Raw genomic sequence first — 18,083 nt, 5'->3', positions numbered from 1 at the left:
TCAGGGCCCTGCTGACATTGGAGGACTGCCCCCTTTAAGTCAGTCAGTTCAGCAGCTCAGTCGTGTCCGACTCTTTGCGACCCCATGAACCGCAGCACCCCAGGCCTCCCTGTCCATCACCAACTCCTGGAGTCCACCCAAACCCACGTCCATTGTGTCGGTGATGCCATCCAACCATCTCATCCTCTGTCGTCCCCTTCTCCTCCTGCCCTCAATCTTTCCCAGCATCAGGGTCTTTTCAAATGAGTCAGCTCTTTACATCAGGTGGTCAAAATATTGGAGTTTCAGCTTCAGCATCAGTCCTTCCAATGAACACCCAGGACTGACTGCCTTTAGGATGGACTGGTTGGATCTCTTGCAGTCCAAGGGACTCTCAAGAGTCTTCTCCAACACCACAGTTCAAAAGCATCAATTCTTCTGCGCTCAGCTTTCTTCACAGTCCAACTCTCACATCTATACATGACCACTGGAAAAACCATAGCCTTGACTAGATGGACCTTTGTTCGCAAAGTAATGTCTCTGCTTCTTAATATGCTGTCTAGGTTGGTCATAACTTTCCCTCCAAGGAGTAAGTGTCTTTTAATTTAATGGCTGCAATCACCATGTGCAGTGATTTTGGAGCCCCCCAAAATAAAGTCAGCCACTGTTTTCACTGTTTCCCCATCTATTTGCCATGAAGTGATGCCCCCTCTCAGGACTACTCAGTTCTGAGACAGTGAGGGACTCACGTGCAAGTATAACTCTAACAGGCGCAGAGCCCACACCCCAGCCACCTTCCCCACTGAGTTTTCATACTCTGGGCCCGTGTTCCCCTTCTCTAAGAACCCTAAGGCTAGGTACCAGGCGATGGTCCCTGTGCCTCACAGCCTAATGAAATTTAAACCAGTAAATTCTAAGCATGTTTTCCCTGTCTTGCCTATTCCTTCTTGCAGAAACCAAACTAAAAGTTCTTGCCCACATGTTCTGCTTGTTCCCTCTGCCTTCTGGCCAACGCTGGTGCTTTTTCACGAAGCCCTTGGTGTGGCATTCCCCCGCCTTTTGGGATCTGTGATTATAACTATCTTTTCAATGGCAATCGTCTCCTGATGTGTTGGCTTCACCATATCTGAGTAACAAAACCTGTATTTCTAAGTAAATAGCTCTCTGAACCCTAATAAAACATTACAAGTCCCTGATTTACATTTAGGTCTCTATAAAACCTCTGAAAGGTGAAGTTCTTCTTTTGAGCCCAAATGAAGATTTTTTTATAGGTAATTTGGAAACTATCTATAAAAATTAGGTTATGAGATATAATTCAAAAAACCCTTTTAAAATGTATAATTCATGGATTTTATATAGTTGTTAATTGTGCAACCATCATTACTAATTTCAGAACACTTCATAACTCTAAACAGAAATCCTGTGCCTATTTCCTCTCCCCACCAGCCCAAGGCTACCACTACTCACTTCCTATAAGTAGTAAGTAATATTCTAGACATTTTATTTAAATGAAATAATATCATACAGTGTGGCCTTTTTGTAAGTGGCTTTGTTCACTTACACGATGTTTCAAAGTTTATCCACGTAGCATACATTAGTATTTTACTCCTTTTTACTGCCATATAATATTCCAGTGAATAGGTATACCAAATTGTTTATCTATTCATCAATTGATGAACATTTAGGTTGTTTCCACTTTGGGGCTATAATAAATAATTTTGCTACAAACATTCACGTACAAATTTTGTGTGGACATGTTTTCAATTTTCTTGAGTTTTATAAACTTGAACTAGAAATGTTTGATCACCTGGTGACCAAATGTTCTTTTTTAAAAATGAGAGATATCATGAACACCCTCTGCATGACAGTTAGTTCCTATAAATTTGTCTTTCAAGGGAAGCTTCAATCAGACAACAGAATCCTCTAGTCCCCAACAACTCATACTAAGGCTGGTGATATGACTGCCATGCAGCAGAAAAGTCAGACATGAATAACAAACATCCTGAGAATGTGTCATGTGACAGTCACAGGGCAGCCTCTTTATCAATGTCACTCTGTTTCTTTGCCTATAATAACAATCATAGAAATAGCTAAAATTTACTGAGCTATTATTCAATTATTCAAGGTTAGCTTATTATTAACATTGTTAGCTGTTATGATTATTATTGATCATTAGATATAGAAAGGGACTGGAAATAAGAGAGACTAAAAATAAAGACCTGGATGCCCCAAGAAGAGCTCTTATTTTCAGTAAGTCCTAGTTCAGTTCAAAACAGTTGCTCAGTTGTGTCTGACTCACTGCAAACCCATGGACTACTGCATGCCAGACCTTCCTATCCATCACCAACTACCAGAGCTTGCTGAAACTCATGTACATCAAGTCAGTGATGCCATCCAACCATCTCATCTTCTGTCGTCCCCTTCTCCTTTTGCCTTCAATCTTTCCCAGCATCAGGGTTTTTCCAATGAGTCAGTTCTTCCAATGAGATGGCCAAAGAATTGGAGCTTCAGCTTTAGCATCGTCCTTCCAATGATATTCAGGAATGATTTCCTGTAGAAGTGACTGGTTTGATCACCTTGAAGTCCAAGGGACTCTCAAGAGTCTTCTCCAACACCACATTTCAAAAGCATCAATTCTTCAACGTTCAGCTTTCTTTATGGTCCAACTCTCACATCCATACATGACTACTGGAAAAACCATAGCTTTGACTAGATGGATCTTTGCTGACAAAGTAATGTCTCAGTTTTTTAATACGCTGTCTAGGTTGGTCACAGCTTTTCTTCCAAAGGGCAAGCGCCTTTTCATTTCATGGCTGTAGTCACCATCTGCAGAGATTTTGGAGCCCAGAAAAATGAAGTCTGTCACTGTTTCCTCACTTTCTTGCCATGAAGTAATGGGACTGGATGCCATGATCTTCATTTTTTGAATGCTGAGTTTTAAGCCAGCTTTTTCACTTTCTTCTTTCACTTTCATCAAGAGCTTTTTTAGTTCCTCTTTGCTTTCTGCCATAAACATGGTGTCATCTGCATATCTGAGATGACAGATATTTCTCCTAGCAATCTCAATTCCAGCTTGTGTTGCATCCAGCCCAGCATTTTGCATGATGCACTATCCATGTAAGTTAAATAAGCAGGGTGGCAATATACAGCCTTCATGTACTCCTTTCCAAACTTGGAACCAGTTTGCTTTCCACGCCAGGTTCTAACTGTTGCTTCTTGACCTATACACAGATTTCTCAGGAGGGAGGTAAGGTGGTCTGGTATTCCCATCTCTTGAAGAGTTTTCCAAAGTTCATTGTGATCCACAGAGTCAAAGGCTTTAGCTTAGTCAATGAAGCAGAAGTAGATGTTTTTCTGGGATTTTCTTGCTTTTTCTATGATCCAACAGATGTTGGCAATTTGATCTCAGGTTCCTCTGCCTTTTCTAAATCCAGCTTGAACATCTACAAGTTCTTGGTTCATGTACTGTTGAAGCCTAGCTTGGAGAATTTTGAGCATTACATTGCTAGCATGTGAGATAAGTGCAACTGTGCGATAGTTTGAATATTCTTTGACATTTCCTTTCTTTGGGATTGGAATGAAAACTTTCCTTTTCTAGTCCTGTGCCACTGCTGAGTTTTCCAAATTCGGTGGCATATGGAGGACAGCACTTTCACAGCATCATCTTTTAGGATATGAAATAGCTCAGCTGGAATTCCATCACCTCCACTAGCTTTGTTCATAGTGATGCTTTCTAAGGCCCACTTGACCTCACACTCCAAGATGTCTGGCTCTAGGTGAGTGATCACACAATCATGGTTATCTGGGTCACTAAGAACCTTTTCCTATAGTTCTGTGTATTCTTATCACCCCTTCTTAATATCTTATATTTCTGTTAGGCCCATACCATTTCTGTCTTTTATTGTGCCCATCTCTGCATGAAGATGCTTCCCTAATAGTTCAGTTGGTAAAGAATCCACCTGCAATGCAGGAGACTCCAGTTCAATTCCTAGGTGGGGAAGACCCGCTGGAGAAGGGATAGGCTACCCACTCTATTATTCTGGCCTGGAGAATTCCATGGACTGTATAGTCCACAGGGTTGCAAAGAGTCGGACACAACAGAGCGATTTTCACTTTCACTTTGCGTGAAATGTTCCCCTGTTAACTCTAATATTCTTGAGTCAAATATTCTAAGTCAGAGTTGTATCACTCATCTCCACTAGCTCTATTTGCAGTGATGCTTTTTAAGGCTCAGTGGACTTCCCAGTCCAGGATGTCTGACTCTAGGTGAGTGATCACACCATCGTGGTTATCTGGGTCATGAAGATCTTTTTTTGTATAGTTCTCCTGTGTATTCTTGACATCTCTTCTTAATATCTTCTGCTTCTGTTAGATCCATACCATTTCTGTCCTTGATTGTGCCCATCATTGCATGAAATGGTCCCTTAGTATCTCTAATTTACTTGAAGAGATCTCTAGTCTTTCCCATTCTATTGTTTTCCTTTATTTCTTTGCATTGATCACTGAGGAAGGCTTTCTTATCTCTTCTGGCTTTTCTTTGAAATTCTGCATTCAAATGGGTGTATCTTTCCTTTTCTCCTTTGCCTTTACCTTCTCTTCTTTTCTCAGCTATTTGTAAGGCCTCCTCAAACATTTTGCTTTTTTGCAAAACCAGTGATGGTTTTAATCACTGCCTCCTACACAGTGTTGTGAACCTCTGTCCATCATTCTTCAGGCACTCTGTCTATCACATCTAATTCCTTGAAACTATTTGTCACTTCCACTGTATAATCATAAGGAATTTGATTTAGTTCATACCTAAATGGTCGAGTGGCTTTCCCTACTTTCTTCAGTTTCAGTCTGAATTTTGCAATAAAGAGTTCATGATCTCAGCCACAGACAGCTCCTGGTCCTGTGTTTGCTGACTGTATAGAGTTTCTCCATATTCGGCTGCAAAGAATATAATCAATCTGATTTCGGTGTTGGCCATCTGGTGATGTCCATGTGTAGAGTCTTCTCTTGTGTTGTTGGAAGAGGGTGTTTTGTATGACCAGTGTGTTCTCTTGACCAAACTGTTAGCCTTTGCCCTACTGCATTTTGTACTCCAAGGCCAAACTTGCCTGTTACTCCGGATATCTAACTACCTGCTTTTGCATTCCAGTCCCCTATAATGAAAAGGACTTCTTTTTTTGATACTAGTTCTAGAAGGTATTGAAGGTCTTCACAGAACTGTTCAACTTCAACTTCTTTGGCATTAGTGGTTGAGGCATAGACTTGGATTACTGTGATACTGAATGGTTTGCCTTGGAAATGAACAGAAATCATCCTGTCATTTTTGAGACTGCATCCAAGTACTGTATTTCAGACTCTTTGGCTGACTATGAGGGCTACTCCATTTCTTCCCCCCAGTGACAGATATAATGGTCACCTGAACTAAATTCACCCATCTGGTCCATTTTAATTCTCTGATTCCTAAAATGTCTTGCCTTGTCCTGTTTGACCACTTCCAATTTACCTTGATTCATGGACCTAACATTCCAGGTTCCTATGCAATATTGACCTTTATAGCATCGAACTTTATTTCCATCACCAGTCACATCCACAGCTGGGTGTTGTTTTTGCTTTGACTCCATCTCTTCATTCTTTCTGTAGTTATTTCTCCACTGTTCTCCAGTAGCATATTGGGCACTTACTGACCTGGGGAGTTCATCTTTCAGTGTCCTATCTTTTTGCCTTTTCATACTGTTCATGAGGTTCTTTAGGTAGGAATACTGAATGGTTTGCCATTCCCTTCTCCAGGTAGTTCTAGACTAACTGTCATTTCCAGGAAGTTAAGAGAGGGGCAGAGAGTGACTACAGTGAAAAAGAACTATGTGGCAAACTCATGCACTTTTACACAGACATTTGATGCACAAGTTTTGCAAATTTGTCTATATATTTCTTTAAACAAGAATAATTAAAATAGTGATCCCCATGTATACACTGATGCCTATGATCTTCAAGGAAAGGTTAAATTTATCTTTACTATGTGTTACTGAAATAAATTACTCATGATAAGGACACAGAAAAATTACAGAAAAATACTTGAAAAACAGATTTATGTCCTTCAAAGAATAAGTTTTAGTTACTATGGACCTTCCCTGATGTGGAATTCAGACAGTATTGACTAAATCAGATAAGAAATAATTGCTTGGGTGAGCAAGCAAGCACCCTACTTTTCCAAGATACATAAAACAGTGTTATGAGGTATTCTTATGTGACTTCCTCATACTACAAAACTCACTAGGAAAAGGTAGCGCTCTTGTGCTGATGTGTTCCGAGCAGCTAGTTTGAGGATCTGTCCGTCTTTTATTAATTCATTTGAAGGATTTACAATGTCTTCTTCTTCTCCCAACATTTCATAAATCTCTAACAGTTTCTTTAGGTTTTCCTAGGAAATTAAAACAAACACAGAAAGATCAAATATAAGGAGGTTTCACCTTAATGCCTTTAATCAATGACTGCAGCTAAAATATACACAATTCAGAAAGGATTGGAACTAAGCATAAACTTAAGTATAAAGATCAGTTAAGAGCAAATTAAAACCTGGGAGAAGAGGGAAGAGCATAATCACAGATAGTCCTAAACATTTTATAAACAATATTTTTTGTTCACTTGTCTCAATTCATTTTGGTCCAAAACTGTAGATAATATTAGACTACATTATTAACAATTATCTAACTACAATATTCCCATTTCCTCTGAAAACTACTTACCATTTTTCTTATTGCACTATTAGAATGGCTTGCTGCTGTAGATATAATTTCAAGTGATTCTAAACAGGAAAAAAGAAAAGTAAATATATTCTGTCCTTACTATATTACTAGATAGCTGAGTAATATATAGTTTAATAAAGAATCTGAGAGCAAAGACACACAGTAAAAGCAAGGGCAATTTCCATTTACAATCTGGATACTTCCAAAGTTCATTTTTAAGCAGATGATTTGGAATTTGAAAGGTACTTATTCATAAAAAGTCATATATAGTGACTAGGGAGAAGGTAAAGGCAACCCACTCCAGTATTCTTGCCTGGAAAATCCCATGGACAGAGGGGCCTGGTAGGCTGCAGTCCATGGGGTTGCTAAAAGTCAGACACCACGGACAGACTTCACTTTCACTTTTCCCTTTCATGCACTGGAGAAGGAAATGGCAACCCACTCCAGTGTTCTTGCCTGGGGAATCCCAGGGACAGGGGAGCCTGGTGGGCTGCCGTCTATGGGGTCGCACAGAGTCAGACACGACTGAAGCGACTTAGCAGCAGCAGCAGCTTAGTGACTAGACTCACAGGTACATTTAATTCATTAGGAATCTTCAAAATAGTAAACATCGTGACAATAGCTTGTTACAAGGCACTTTGTCAGGGGTGTTCACATATATTATGTCAATTCATTTTTATGCAACCCTGAATGGAAAATACATTAGCTTAATTTGGCAGGTGAAAGAAGTAGAGAGTGATGTTACTTGGGTAGGGTCACAAATTATGATACTGAAGGGCTACATTTGAACCTAAGTCTTCTGACTCAAAAGTTCTACATTTCAGCAGTAGTAAGTATTTAACTAGTTTTACAAGTAAATTAACCAAGAAACATAATCAGTTTTCTCTGGGAAAACACATTCACAGTTCTAATCTAGGTGAGAGAGAATTTTCTGATGCCAATGTCGATGGAAGGTTTTGTTGCTAAGGCAGGTGGTAGTGAGAGATGGGAATGGGGAAGGTAGGATCTTTGAATTGGTCAAGGTAGGAGCTTCAGGACTACTGGTGAAGAGAGGCTGAAGGTGGAAGCTGAGGCTTCCTGCTGGGTTAACCTGAGGGAATGTTCTCAATCCTCCATCATGTCCTGCTCTTCTTTCTTTTCTATCTTATGAATACGGGTTGGGTTAATTCTGGTATCACAACAACCTCATCATTCTGAACCAACTTTTCTGTCTTCTTTGTTCTACTGCTGAAAAAAATGCACTTTTGCTGCTTTCCCCTCTACTTTTGGTTTCTAAAAGTATTTTTGTGTTTCCTTAGAATGTTAGTATAAGCAGTAATGGGAAATCAAAGAGTAATAAAATACCCTATTATGTTGCTGACTTTCTCATTTTGGAAAGGGGGGAGGTGGAATGGGGACCACCAGCCCCTACCCTTCTCACCACAAAGTTTTTTTTCCTATTTTAAAATTTTATTTATTTAATTATTTTTTGGCTGCCCTGGGTCTTTGTTTTTGTGTGTAGGCTTTCTCTAGTGCAGTAATCAGGGGCTACTCTTTGTTGTGATGTATGGGTTTCTCACTTCTGTGGAGTCTCTTGTTGTGGAACATGAGCTCTATGGTGCACAGGCTTTAAGTAGTTGTGGCTCACAGGCTCCACAGTTGTGGCGCATAGCCTTAGTTGCTCTGCAGCATGTGGAATCCTCCCAGAAGAGAGATCAAAACTGTATCCCCTGCATTGGCAGTGAATTCTTAACTACTGGACCATCAGATAATTCCGACTTTTTCACTTTTGACATAAGTACCTCAGCAGAAGTCAAAGTCTTTGAATACAGATGAAAAGGAATTTTTATTTATATTTTAGAGAACTATCCTGATTTGGGCAACTCAGTACATTCCATATAGGATCCAAGGTAGAGGGAGACAAGTTGAGATGGGCTGGGGCTACTGCCCAAGAGACTAGTCTGAGAAGTAGCAATAGTAATCCAACTTCCAATCCTACCACTAGTTCTGCTGGTTTTAGTAGCAGTTGTAGTACATGTTGATTACCAACCCAAGTTAAACTTTCATTCTATACAGTTAATTGATTTTTTCAAAAGTACACAAGAAAACAAATATCTTATTGAAACACTTAGGTCCTAAAAAGTCTTTCATTATGACCTAATTAAAAAAAAAAAGATAATGAGTAGAACAGGAATTAAGTTTTCTTAGGGAAAATGCTAACTGACACTAAACAGCATTATTTTCTCTTCTATCTTAGTAAAAGGTGGAGAGAAATCACTTTGCTTAGGCTATTTTTAAATAGTAAATGTCATCTTAGTTTTCTTGGTATATATCTACCCCCCTAATTAACCAGCAGCACTAGTAATTCCGAATGGTTTTATTCTTCCTGTGAGAAGGTAATTGTGTATTGCTATTCCAGATGTCTCTAAGACTACAGTTTTATATTTCAGAGTTAATCACTAATGTGAAACCAGCATGAGAAATGTGATTTGCATTGCTCTAAGCCTATGATTTGGGCTAAAAAGTGCTTGCCTAATTGAGGTGTTGATAACAATTTCCAGAGAGGTTATTTTCTGGCACCAATATTTTACTAAAGTGGCTTCTACTTCACTTTGAAATCACAAGGGTACTTGGCCACTAAATTATCCCATAATGGAAGGGGGGATTTACTTTTAGCATCATTCCAGTCCGGAGAATCAGGGGGCAATTTCCTTAGGTAGTCCTTAAGGAGCATCTCATACCGGGGAATGCGCTGAACAGGTTCTAGCATGTGATGCTGCAAAGTCAAGCTCCCACAGATCTTCTGTTTCTGTAATGAGAAAGGTTTTTAAAGAAAGATTTAAAAATTAGGTTAGCCAGTCTAAAAACTCAAGGTAATACAGAACTTTCACTAAGGGCAGCATTTCTCTACAAAGTGTGGCCTGCCCAACACCTGCCTTAGATACATTCTTGGGATGCTATTAAAAATGGAAATCCTAAACCCCACTCCAAACTATGAAACCACAGTTTTGAGGCCACAGCCTGAGCATATGTATTTAAGAACATCCCCAATTTTTTCCATTAAAGTCTGAGGACCACCAATCTACTCAGAAAAAAAAAAAAAAATCAAGCAGAATTTTAAGCAAGAAAATTCCAGATTGACAGCATCTACTTTCACTGGTCATTACAAGAAACCCTTGTTTCACTTGTCAGGTCACACTATCAAATCATAACTCCAGAGATTTTCAAAAGAAGCATCTATTTAAAGAGGTTCACTAAGTAACTATATTAAATGGCTATGGATTCAGCAGAAACTATCCCATAATAAGGCTACTATAAATGTCATTTCCTTTGAACTGAAAAGACTCCACATGGAGAAGGGTGACAAGATAATAAAATTTTAATTTTTCATTATGTCATGGCATTCTTTTCCATTAGAAACCAAACTCTGAATAGATTTCCTTTGCTCTGGCAAAATTGAGTCTATAGAACATGCTTTCAGTAAGCAATTAATGTGGAAGGGGAGAAAAAAGATTACTTGAAAAATAAGATGTGTTCCTCTTCCTATTAAACAAAGCAGAAACCCCTTAATATATTTACTGATGACCATGACCAGGGCACTGCAGGGTAAAAACTGTGTCAATATTAAGATAAGACATGATATTTGCATTCAAAGCAAACAAGAAACTAAAATGTAATCTGGTGTAATAATGTCAAGCTGGGTTTAGATTTACTTTATCTAATGCAGGTTTTCAGGCAGGGGAATGATATCATTAGATATGACATCTATTAAGATTAATCTACTGCAAGGTGGCTTTGGGAACATGTAGGGAAACTAGTTTGAAAGTTATTGTAAACCAGGAAAAAAGTAAAAACAGCCTGAAATTAGCATGGAAGCTGAGAGTGAATGGCTCTCCTTAATAACCTGTAAGATACAATTATTATAAGTTTAGTTATCCCATTTGACTTTCTCCAGCAAGCCTAGGGGACACACACACACATACGCGTACACACATATATCTTCAGGAAAATATTACTGATCCCCAAATTTTATGTAAGGAAACTGGTCCAGAAAAGTTAGGGGAGTTTTCTAAGGTCAAGTGACTATAAGTGGCAGATTAGAATCCTAACTAGCTTAGCTGATTCTCAGTCTACCACTCCTTTCACAACTCCATCCTTTCCTTATAATGAGGAGAAGACAGATATTGTTGATTCAGAGTTTTAATACTTGATGAAACAATAATAATAATCATTATCACCATCACCATATTGAGCACTTACTTACATGCAACAAGCTCCATGTTAAGTCCCTTGAATATATTGTTTAATGAACACATACAGAGAATGAGGAAAAATAATAAATCAAAGATAAAGTCCCGTGATCAAATTCTGGTGAAGAAAAGAATATTGGTGCTGTGTAATAAATTAAATCACATAATCACAAAGGTCACGAAGTATAAATGTTATGTGGAAAAAATGTTTGAAAGCTAAAGACGGGAATTGAACATGTTGACTTTGTATTGATGACAAGATGCTCATACAGAATTGTGAAGCCAGCACTCAGAATTTTTTAACTAGAGTATAGGCATGAAGGACTAAATTAGAAATCATGACCTTTTAAGCAGATAGTGACTTATATGCAGAGTACATTATGCAAAATGCTGGGCTGGATGAAGCACAAATTGGAATCAAGATTTCCGGGAGAAACATCAATCACCTCAGATATGCAGATGACATCACCTTTATGGCAGAAAACAAGGAGGAACTAAAGAGACTCTCGATTAAAGTGAAAGAAGACAGTGAAAAGGCTGGCTTAAAATTCAAAACTCAAAAAATTAAGATCATGGCATCTGGTCCCATCACTTCATGGCAAATAGATGAGGAAACAGCGGAAACAGTGACAGACTTAATCTTCTTTGGGCTCCAAAATCTCTGCAGATGGTGACTGCAGCCTTGAAATTAAAAGACGTTTGCTCCTTAGAAGAAAAGCTATGACCAACCTACACAGCATATTAAAAAGCTGAGACATTACTTTGCTGACAAAGGTCCATCCATCTACTCAAACCTACGGTTTTTCCAGTAGTCATGTATGGATGTGAGAGTTGGACCATAAGGAAAGCTGAGCACGAAAGAATTGATGCTTTTGACCTGTGGTGTTGGAGAAGAGTCTTGAGAGTCCCTTGGACTGCAAGAAGATCCAACCAGTCAATCCTAAAGGAACTCAACCCGGAATATTCATTGGAAGGACTGATGCTGAAGCTGAACCTCCAATACTTTGGCCACCTGATGGGAAGAACTGACTAAATGGAAAAGACCCTGATGCTGGGGAAAATTAAAGGCAGGAGGAAAAGGGGATGACAGAGGATGAGATGGTTGGATGGCATCACTTGGACATGAATTTGAGCAAGCTCCGGGAGTTGGTGATGGACAGGGAAGCCTGGCATGCTGCAGTCCATGGTGTTGCAAAGAGTCAGACACAACTGAGAGACTGAACTGAACTGACCCTATAAGCATCTGTATGACATTATGGTTAAAGGCTTGAGAAGCTATGACGTCACTGAGAGAGTGGAAAGAAAGATTATGCAGGGCAAAAAACCTCATATTCTGCCCACATTTCAATATTAGCAAAAGGAGCTAGTGAAAGGATCAAAGAAAGACCCAGTGTTCAGAGAGATAGGTGACTGCTTAATCATGAGAGAAAAGAGACATTAAAGAAAAGGGCAGGACTTTTGGCTATGACTGAGTATAAGAATGCTGGCAAAATCACCCCTTTAAAAAGCAACTTTAAAGCTGGATAAAACTTAACAACAATAATCATTTCGGTACTTTGGAAATTGACCAAAAGCATGTAACGATCTGAAAATTTTATTTTGTTTTTTAAACTGCTGAACTTTGGGTAAGAACAGTAAAAATCTGTGGTCTTCTGGCCTGCGTGTGTTAGTCGCTCAGTCATGTCCAACTGGTTGCAACCTCATGGACTGTAGACCTTCAGGCTCTTTCATCCATGAAATTTTTCCAGGCAAGAATACTAGAGTGGGTTGCCATTTCTTTCTCCAGGAGATCTTACCAACCCAGGAATCAAAACAGGGTCTCCCACACTGCAGGCAGACACTTCTGTCTGAGCCACCAGGGAAGCTCTGACCTGAGGCTTCTGGCCTGAGGCTGCACCTATTCTATCAGCTCAGTCAGTGAAGATTTTCCCAGGGTGGGACAGGCTGTGAGGACCGGCAGTTTCTCTGCTGAAACTGAAGAGGGCTCATTTGATTTAGAGTGATAAACACAGCACACACCCAGCAATACTGTCAGTGAACAGGATGAAAAGGCAAAAAGATAGGACACTGAAAGATGAACTCCCCAGGTCGGTAGGTGCCCAAAACGCAACTGGAGATCAGTGGAGAAATAACTCCAGAAAGAATTAAGAGATGGAGCCAAAGCAAAAACAAGACCCAGCTGTGGATGTGACTGGTGAAAGACGCAAAGGCTGATGCTATAAAGAGCAATACTGCATAGGAACCTGGAATATTAGGTCCATGAATCAAGGTAAATTGGAAGTGGTCAAGCAGGAGATGACAAGAGTGAACATCAACATCTTAGGAATCAGCAAGATGGCAAGAGTGAACATCGACACTTTAGGAATCAGCAAACTAAAATGGACTGGAATGGGTGAATTTAACTCAGATGACCATTACATCTACTACTGTGGGCAAGAATCCCTTAGAAGAAATGGAGTAGCCCTCATAATCAACAAGAGAGTCTGAAATGCAGTACTTGGATGCAATCTCAAAAATGACAGAATGATCTCTGTTCGTTTCCAAGGCAAACCATTCAATATCACAGTAATACAAGTCTATGCCCCGACCACTAACGCTGAAGAAGCTGAAGTTGAACAGTTCTATGAAGACCTATACGACCTTCTAGAACTAACACCCAAAAAAGATGTCCTTTTCATTATAGGGGACTGGAATGCAAAAGTAGGGAATTGAGAGATACCTGGAGTAACAGGCAAATTTGGTCTTGGAGTACAGAATGAAGCAGGGCAAAGACTCATAGAGTTCTGCCAAGAGAACGCACTAGCCATAGCAAACACCCTCTTCCAACAACACAAGAGATGATTCTACACATGGACATCACCAAATGGCCAACACCAAAATCAAACTGATTATATTCCTTTCAGCCAAAGATGGAGAAGCTCTATACAGTCAGCAAAAACAAGACTGGGAGCTGACTGTGGCTCAGATCATGAACTCCTTATTGCCAAATTCAAACTTAAATTGAAGAAAGTAGAGAAAACCACTAGACCATTCAGGGATAACCTAAATCAAATCCCTTACAATTATACAGTGGAAGTGAGAAATAGATTCAAGGGATTAGATCTGATAGACAGTGCCTGGAGAACTATGGACGGAGTTTCGGGACATTGTACAGGAGACAGGAATCGAGACCATCCCCAAGAAGAAGAAATGCAAAAAAGCAAAATGTTGTCTGAGGAGGCCTTACAATTGGCTATGAAAAGAAGAGAAGGGAAAAGCAAAGGAGAAAAGGAAAGATATACCCATTTGAATGCAGAGTTCCAAAGAATAGCAAGGAGAGATAAGAAAGCCTTCCTCAGTGATCAATGCAAAGAAACAGAGGAAAACAATAGAATGGGAAAGACTAGCGATCTCTTCAAGAAAACTAGAGATATCAAAGGAACATTTCATACAAAGATGGGCACAATAAAGGAGAGAAATGGTACAGACCTAAGACAAGCAGAAAATATTAAGAAGAGGTGGCAAGAATACACAGAAGAACTGTACAAAAAGATCTTCATGACCCAGATAATCATGATGGTATGTTCACTCACCTACAGCCAGGCAACCTGGAATGCGAAGTCAAATGGGCCTTAGGAAGCATCACTACGAACAAAGCTAGCGGAGGTGATGGAATTCCAGTTGAGCTATTTCAAATCCTAAAAGATGCTGCTCTGAAAGTGCTGCACTCAATATGCCAGTAAATTTGGAAAACTCAGCAGTGGCCACAGGACTGGAAAAGGTCAGTTTTCATTCCAATCCCAAAGAAAGGAAATGTCAAAGAATGCTCAAACTACCACATAATTGCACTCATCTCACACGCTAGCCAAGTAATGCTCAAAATTCTCCAAGCCAGGCTTCAACAGTACATGAACAATGAACTTCCAGATGTTCAAACTGGATTTAGAAAAGGCAGAGGAACCAGAGATCAGATTGCCAACATCCGCTGGATCATCAAAAAAGCAAGAGAGTTCCAGAAAAACATCTATTTTTGCTTTATTTCCTATGTCAAAGCCTTTGACTGTGTGGATCACAATAAAATGTGGAAAATTCTGAAAGAGATGGGAATATCAGACCACCTGACCTGCCTCTTGAGAAATCTGTATGCAGGTCAGGAAACAACAGTTAGAACTGGACATGGAACAACAGATTGGTCCCAAGTTTGGAAAGGAGTATGTCAAGGCTGTATATTGTCACCAGCTTATTTATCTTATATGCAGAGAACATCATGAGAAATGTTAGGCTGGAAGAAGCACAAGCTAGAATCAAGATTGCCAGGAGAAAAATCAGTCACCTCAGATATGCAGATGACACTACCCTTATGGCCGAAAGTGAAGAAGACCTAAAGAGCCTCTTGATGAAATTGAAACAGGACAGTGAAAAAGTTGGCTTAAAACTCAACATTCAGAAAACTAAGATCATGGCATCTGGTCCCATCGCTTCAGGGCAAATAGATGGTTAAACAGTGACAGACTTTATTTATTTGGGCCGCTCCAAAATCACTGCAGATGATGACTACAGCCATGGAATTAAAAGCTGCTTATTCCTTGGGAGAAAAGCTATGACCAACCTAGACAGCATATTAAAAAGCAGAGACATTACTTTGCCAACAAAGTCTGTCTAGTCAACACTATGGTTTTTCCAGTAGTCATGTATGGATTGTAAGAGTTGGACTATAAAGAAAGCTGAGTGCTGAAGAATTGATGCTTTTGAACTGTGGTGTTGGAGAAGACTCTTTAGAGTCCCTTGGACTGCAAGGAGATCCAACCAGTCCATCTTAAAGGAGATCAGTCCTGAATTTTCATTGGAAGGACTTATGCTGAAGCTGAAACTGCAATACTCTGGCTACCTGATGGGAAGAACTGACTCACTGGAAAAGACCATGATGCTGGGAAAGATTGAGGGCAGGAGGAGAAGGCGACGACAGAGGATAAGATGGTTGGATGCATCACCAACTCAATGGACATGAGTTTGGGTAAACTCTGGGAGTTGGTGATGGACAGGGAAGCCAGGTGTGCTGTAGTCCACGCAGTTGCAAAGAGGCAGACATGACTGAACTGAACTGAACTAATTCTGATATTTCATTGTCAGTGTAAAGAAGTGGAACAGATTTTTGCATGTTAATCTTGTATCTTGCTGTGTTGCTGAATTTGTTTATCAGTCCTAGTAGTTTCTGTGTGTAGTCTTTAGAGTTTTCTATATATAGTATCATGTCATATGCTTACAATGACAACTTTACTTCTTCTTCCAATTTGGATAACTTTTCTTTTTCTTCTCTGATTGCTGTGGCTAAGGCTTCCATTATTATGTTGAAGAGAAGTGCTGAGAGTGGGCATCACTGTCTTGTTCCAGATTTTAGCAGGAAGGTTTTCAAGCTTTTCCCTGTTAAGTATTATGCTGGTTGAGGTCTGTCATAACTTTTATGTTGAGATATGTTCCCTCAAAGGGCTTCCCTGATAGCTCAGTTGGTAAAGAATCTGCCTACAATGCAGGAGACACTGGTTTGATTCCTGGACTGGGAAGATTTGCTGGAGAAGGGATAGGCTACCCACTCTAGTATTCCTGGCCTTCCCTTATGGCTCAGCTGGTAAAGAATTCACCTGCAATGAGGGAGACCTGGGTTCGATCCCTGGGTTAGCAAGATCTCCCGGAGAAGGGAAAGGCTACGCATTCCAGTATATTGGCCTGGAGAATCCCATGGACTATATAGCTCATGGGGTCGCAAAGAGTCGGACATCCCTGGGCAACTTTCACTTTCACTTCATGTTCCCTCAATACCCATTTTGGTAAGAATTTGTATCATCAATGGATGTTGCATTTTATCAAATGCTTTTTCTGCATCTATTGAGATTATCATGTGGTTTCTGTTTTTCCTTTTCTTAATATTGTATATCACATTGATTTGTATATAGATACTTTTAATATTCTAACTTCTTTAAGATGTAAAATTATACAAAACAGTAATCATATCACTGTATTAATGGGTTTTAAACACAGGTAAAATATATCCATGTAAGACAAAAGAAGGCAGTCAAGAATACACACCCAAATAATCTTAGGTGATCTAAGAAATCCTTTTCAATATTTAAACTTGAGCAAAGAAGTTATCAACAGTCTTGACTAAAGAATCAAATAGAAAATACTATGGTATTATTAAAATGTATTATTCAGGTTTGATGAAATTTTAAGCCACATATATGAGATGACCAATTCCCCCCACCCCCAAGGAACAAAACAGAATATAGTTGATCCTCGAATATGGGTTTGTACTGTGCAGGTCCACTTATACACACATTGTTGTTTTTGTCCCCCCCAGTAAATATGTACTACAGTACTACATAATCCATGGTTGGTTGAATCCATGGATGCATAACAATGGATATGAAGGGCTGGCCATAAAACTATACTGGGATTTTCAAACAGTGGGGGATCAGTGATCCTAACCCCTGTGTTGTCCAAGGGTTAGCTGTAATTATGTTTCCAAAATGTCATGGTTCATAGCATTCTTTATATTCATTCCAACATCTCAACCTCTGAAAGCAAGACTCACACAGAGCTGGATGGAAACTTACTTTGTAAATTTATGTGGACCCTGATAAAATCAGAGTCTCCTTGCCTTAAAAATAAATGGAGAATTTACTGTTCAGTATATAGCATGAGCCCAATAAATATTTTAACTTTGCAGAGATAATTTTTGCATAATTTAGAATAGAATTTGGCTAGGAGTCTCAATCTAAAATTTAGATCTAGAAAACCTTAGAATTTGTACAGAAAAATTAATTTATAACCTTGAACAAAAGAGTTCTATTTACCTGAATTTCTTCAACTACTGATTTGAACTGGGGAATACGCTCTGTCATGTTTTTAACCAATTCCATCGCATTATCAAATCCCTTCACATATTCTCCATACATCTTAAGGAATGGTGCCAATTTCTGAAGGATGTCACCAATTCTAGGGGTAGTTTCCCTGTATAAAACATAAAAGCAAGTTATTAAGATTTCTTATAGAATGAGTGAATTAAGAGGACTCCAAATGAAGTAATCACTTTTTTTTTCATTTCTCTTTATTAGTTGGAGGCTAATTGAAGTAATCACTTTTTATACACACATCCTGTGCTTTT

At 39.3% G+C, this 18,083-nt stretch overlaps 1 protein-coding gene across 7 annotated transcripts in view; it reads right to left on the bottom strand.

Annotated features, from left to right (window-relative positions):
- FGD4 (FYVE, RhoGEF and PH domain containing 4) overlaps positions 1-18,083 on the bottom strand; it is a 226,209-nt gene that overhangs the window by 23,631 nt on the left and 184,495 nt on the right. For all 7 annotated transcript variants that reach the window (XM_061125259.1, XM_061125254.1, XM_061125258.1 and 4 more), the window contains exons 7-10: positions 17,773-17,929; positions 9,363-9,501; positions 6,714-6,772; positions 6,242-6,388 (exon numbers count right to left, since the gene is read on the bottom strand). In XM_061125259.1, the coding sequence (XP_060981242.1) occupies positions 6,242-6,388; positions 6,714-6,772; positions 9,363-9,501; positions 17,773-17,929 (502 nt within the window). The remainder of the gene's footprint in view (positions 1-6,241; positions 6,389-6,713; positions 6,773-9,362; positions 9,502-17,772; positions 17,930-18,083) is intronic.

Source organism: Dama dama, chromosome 22, assembly GCF_033118175.1.
Source record: "Dama dama isolate Ldn47 chromosome 22, ASM3311817v1, whole genome shotgun sequence".
NCBI lineage: Eukaryota > Metazoa > Chordata > Mammalia > Artiodactyla > Cervidae > Dama > Dama dama.
Note: the sequence above shows the minus strand (reverse complement) of the source record. Positions and strands in the feature narration are given on the sequence as shown.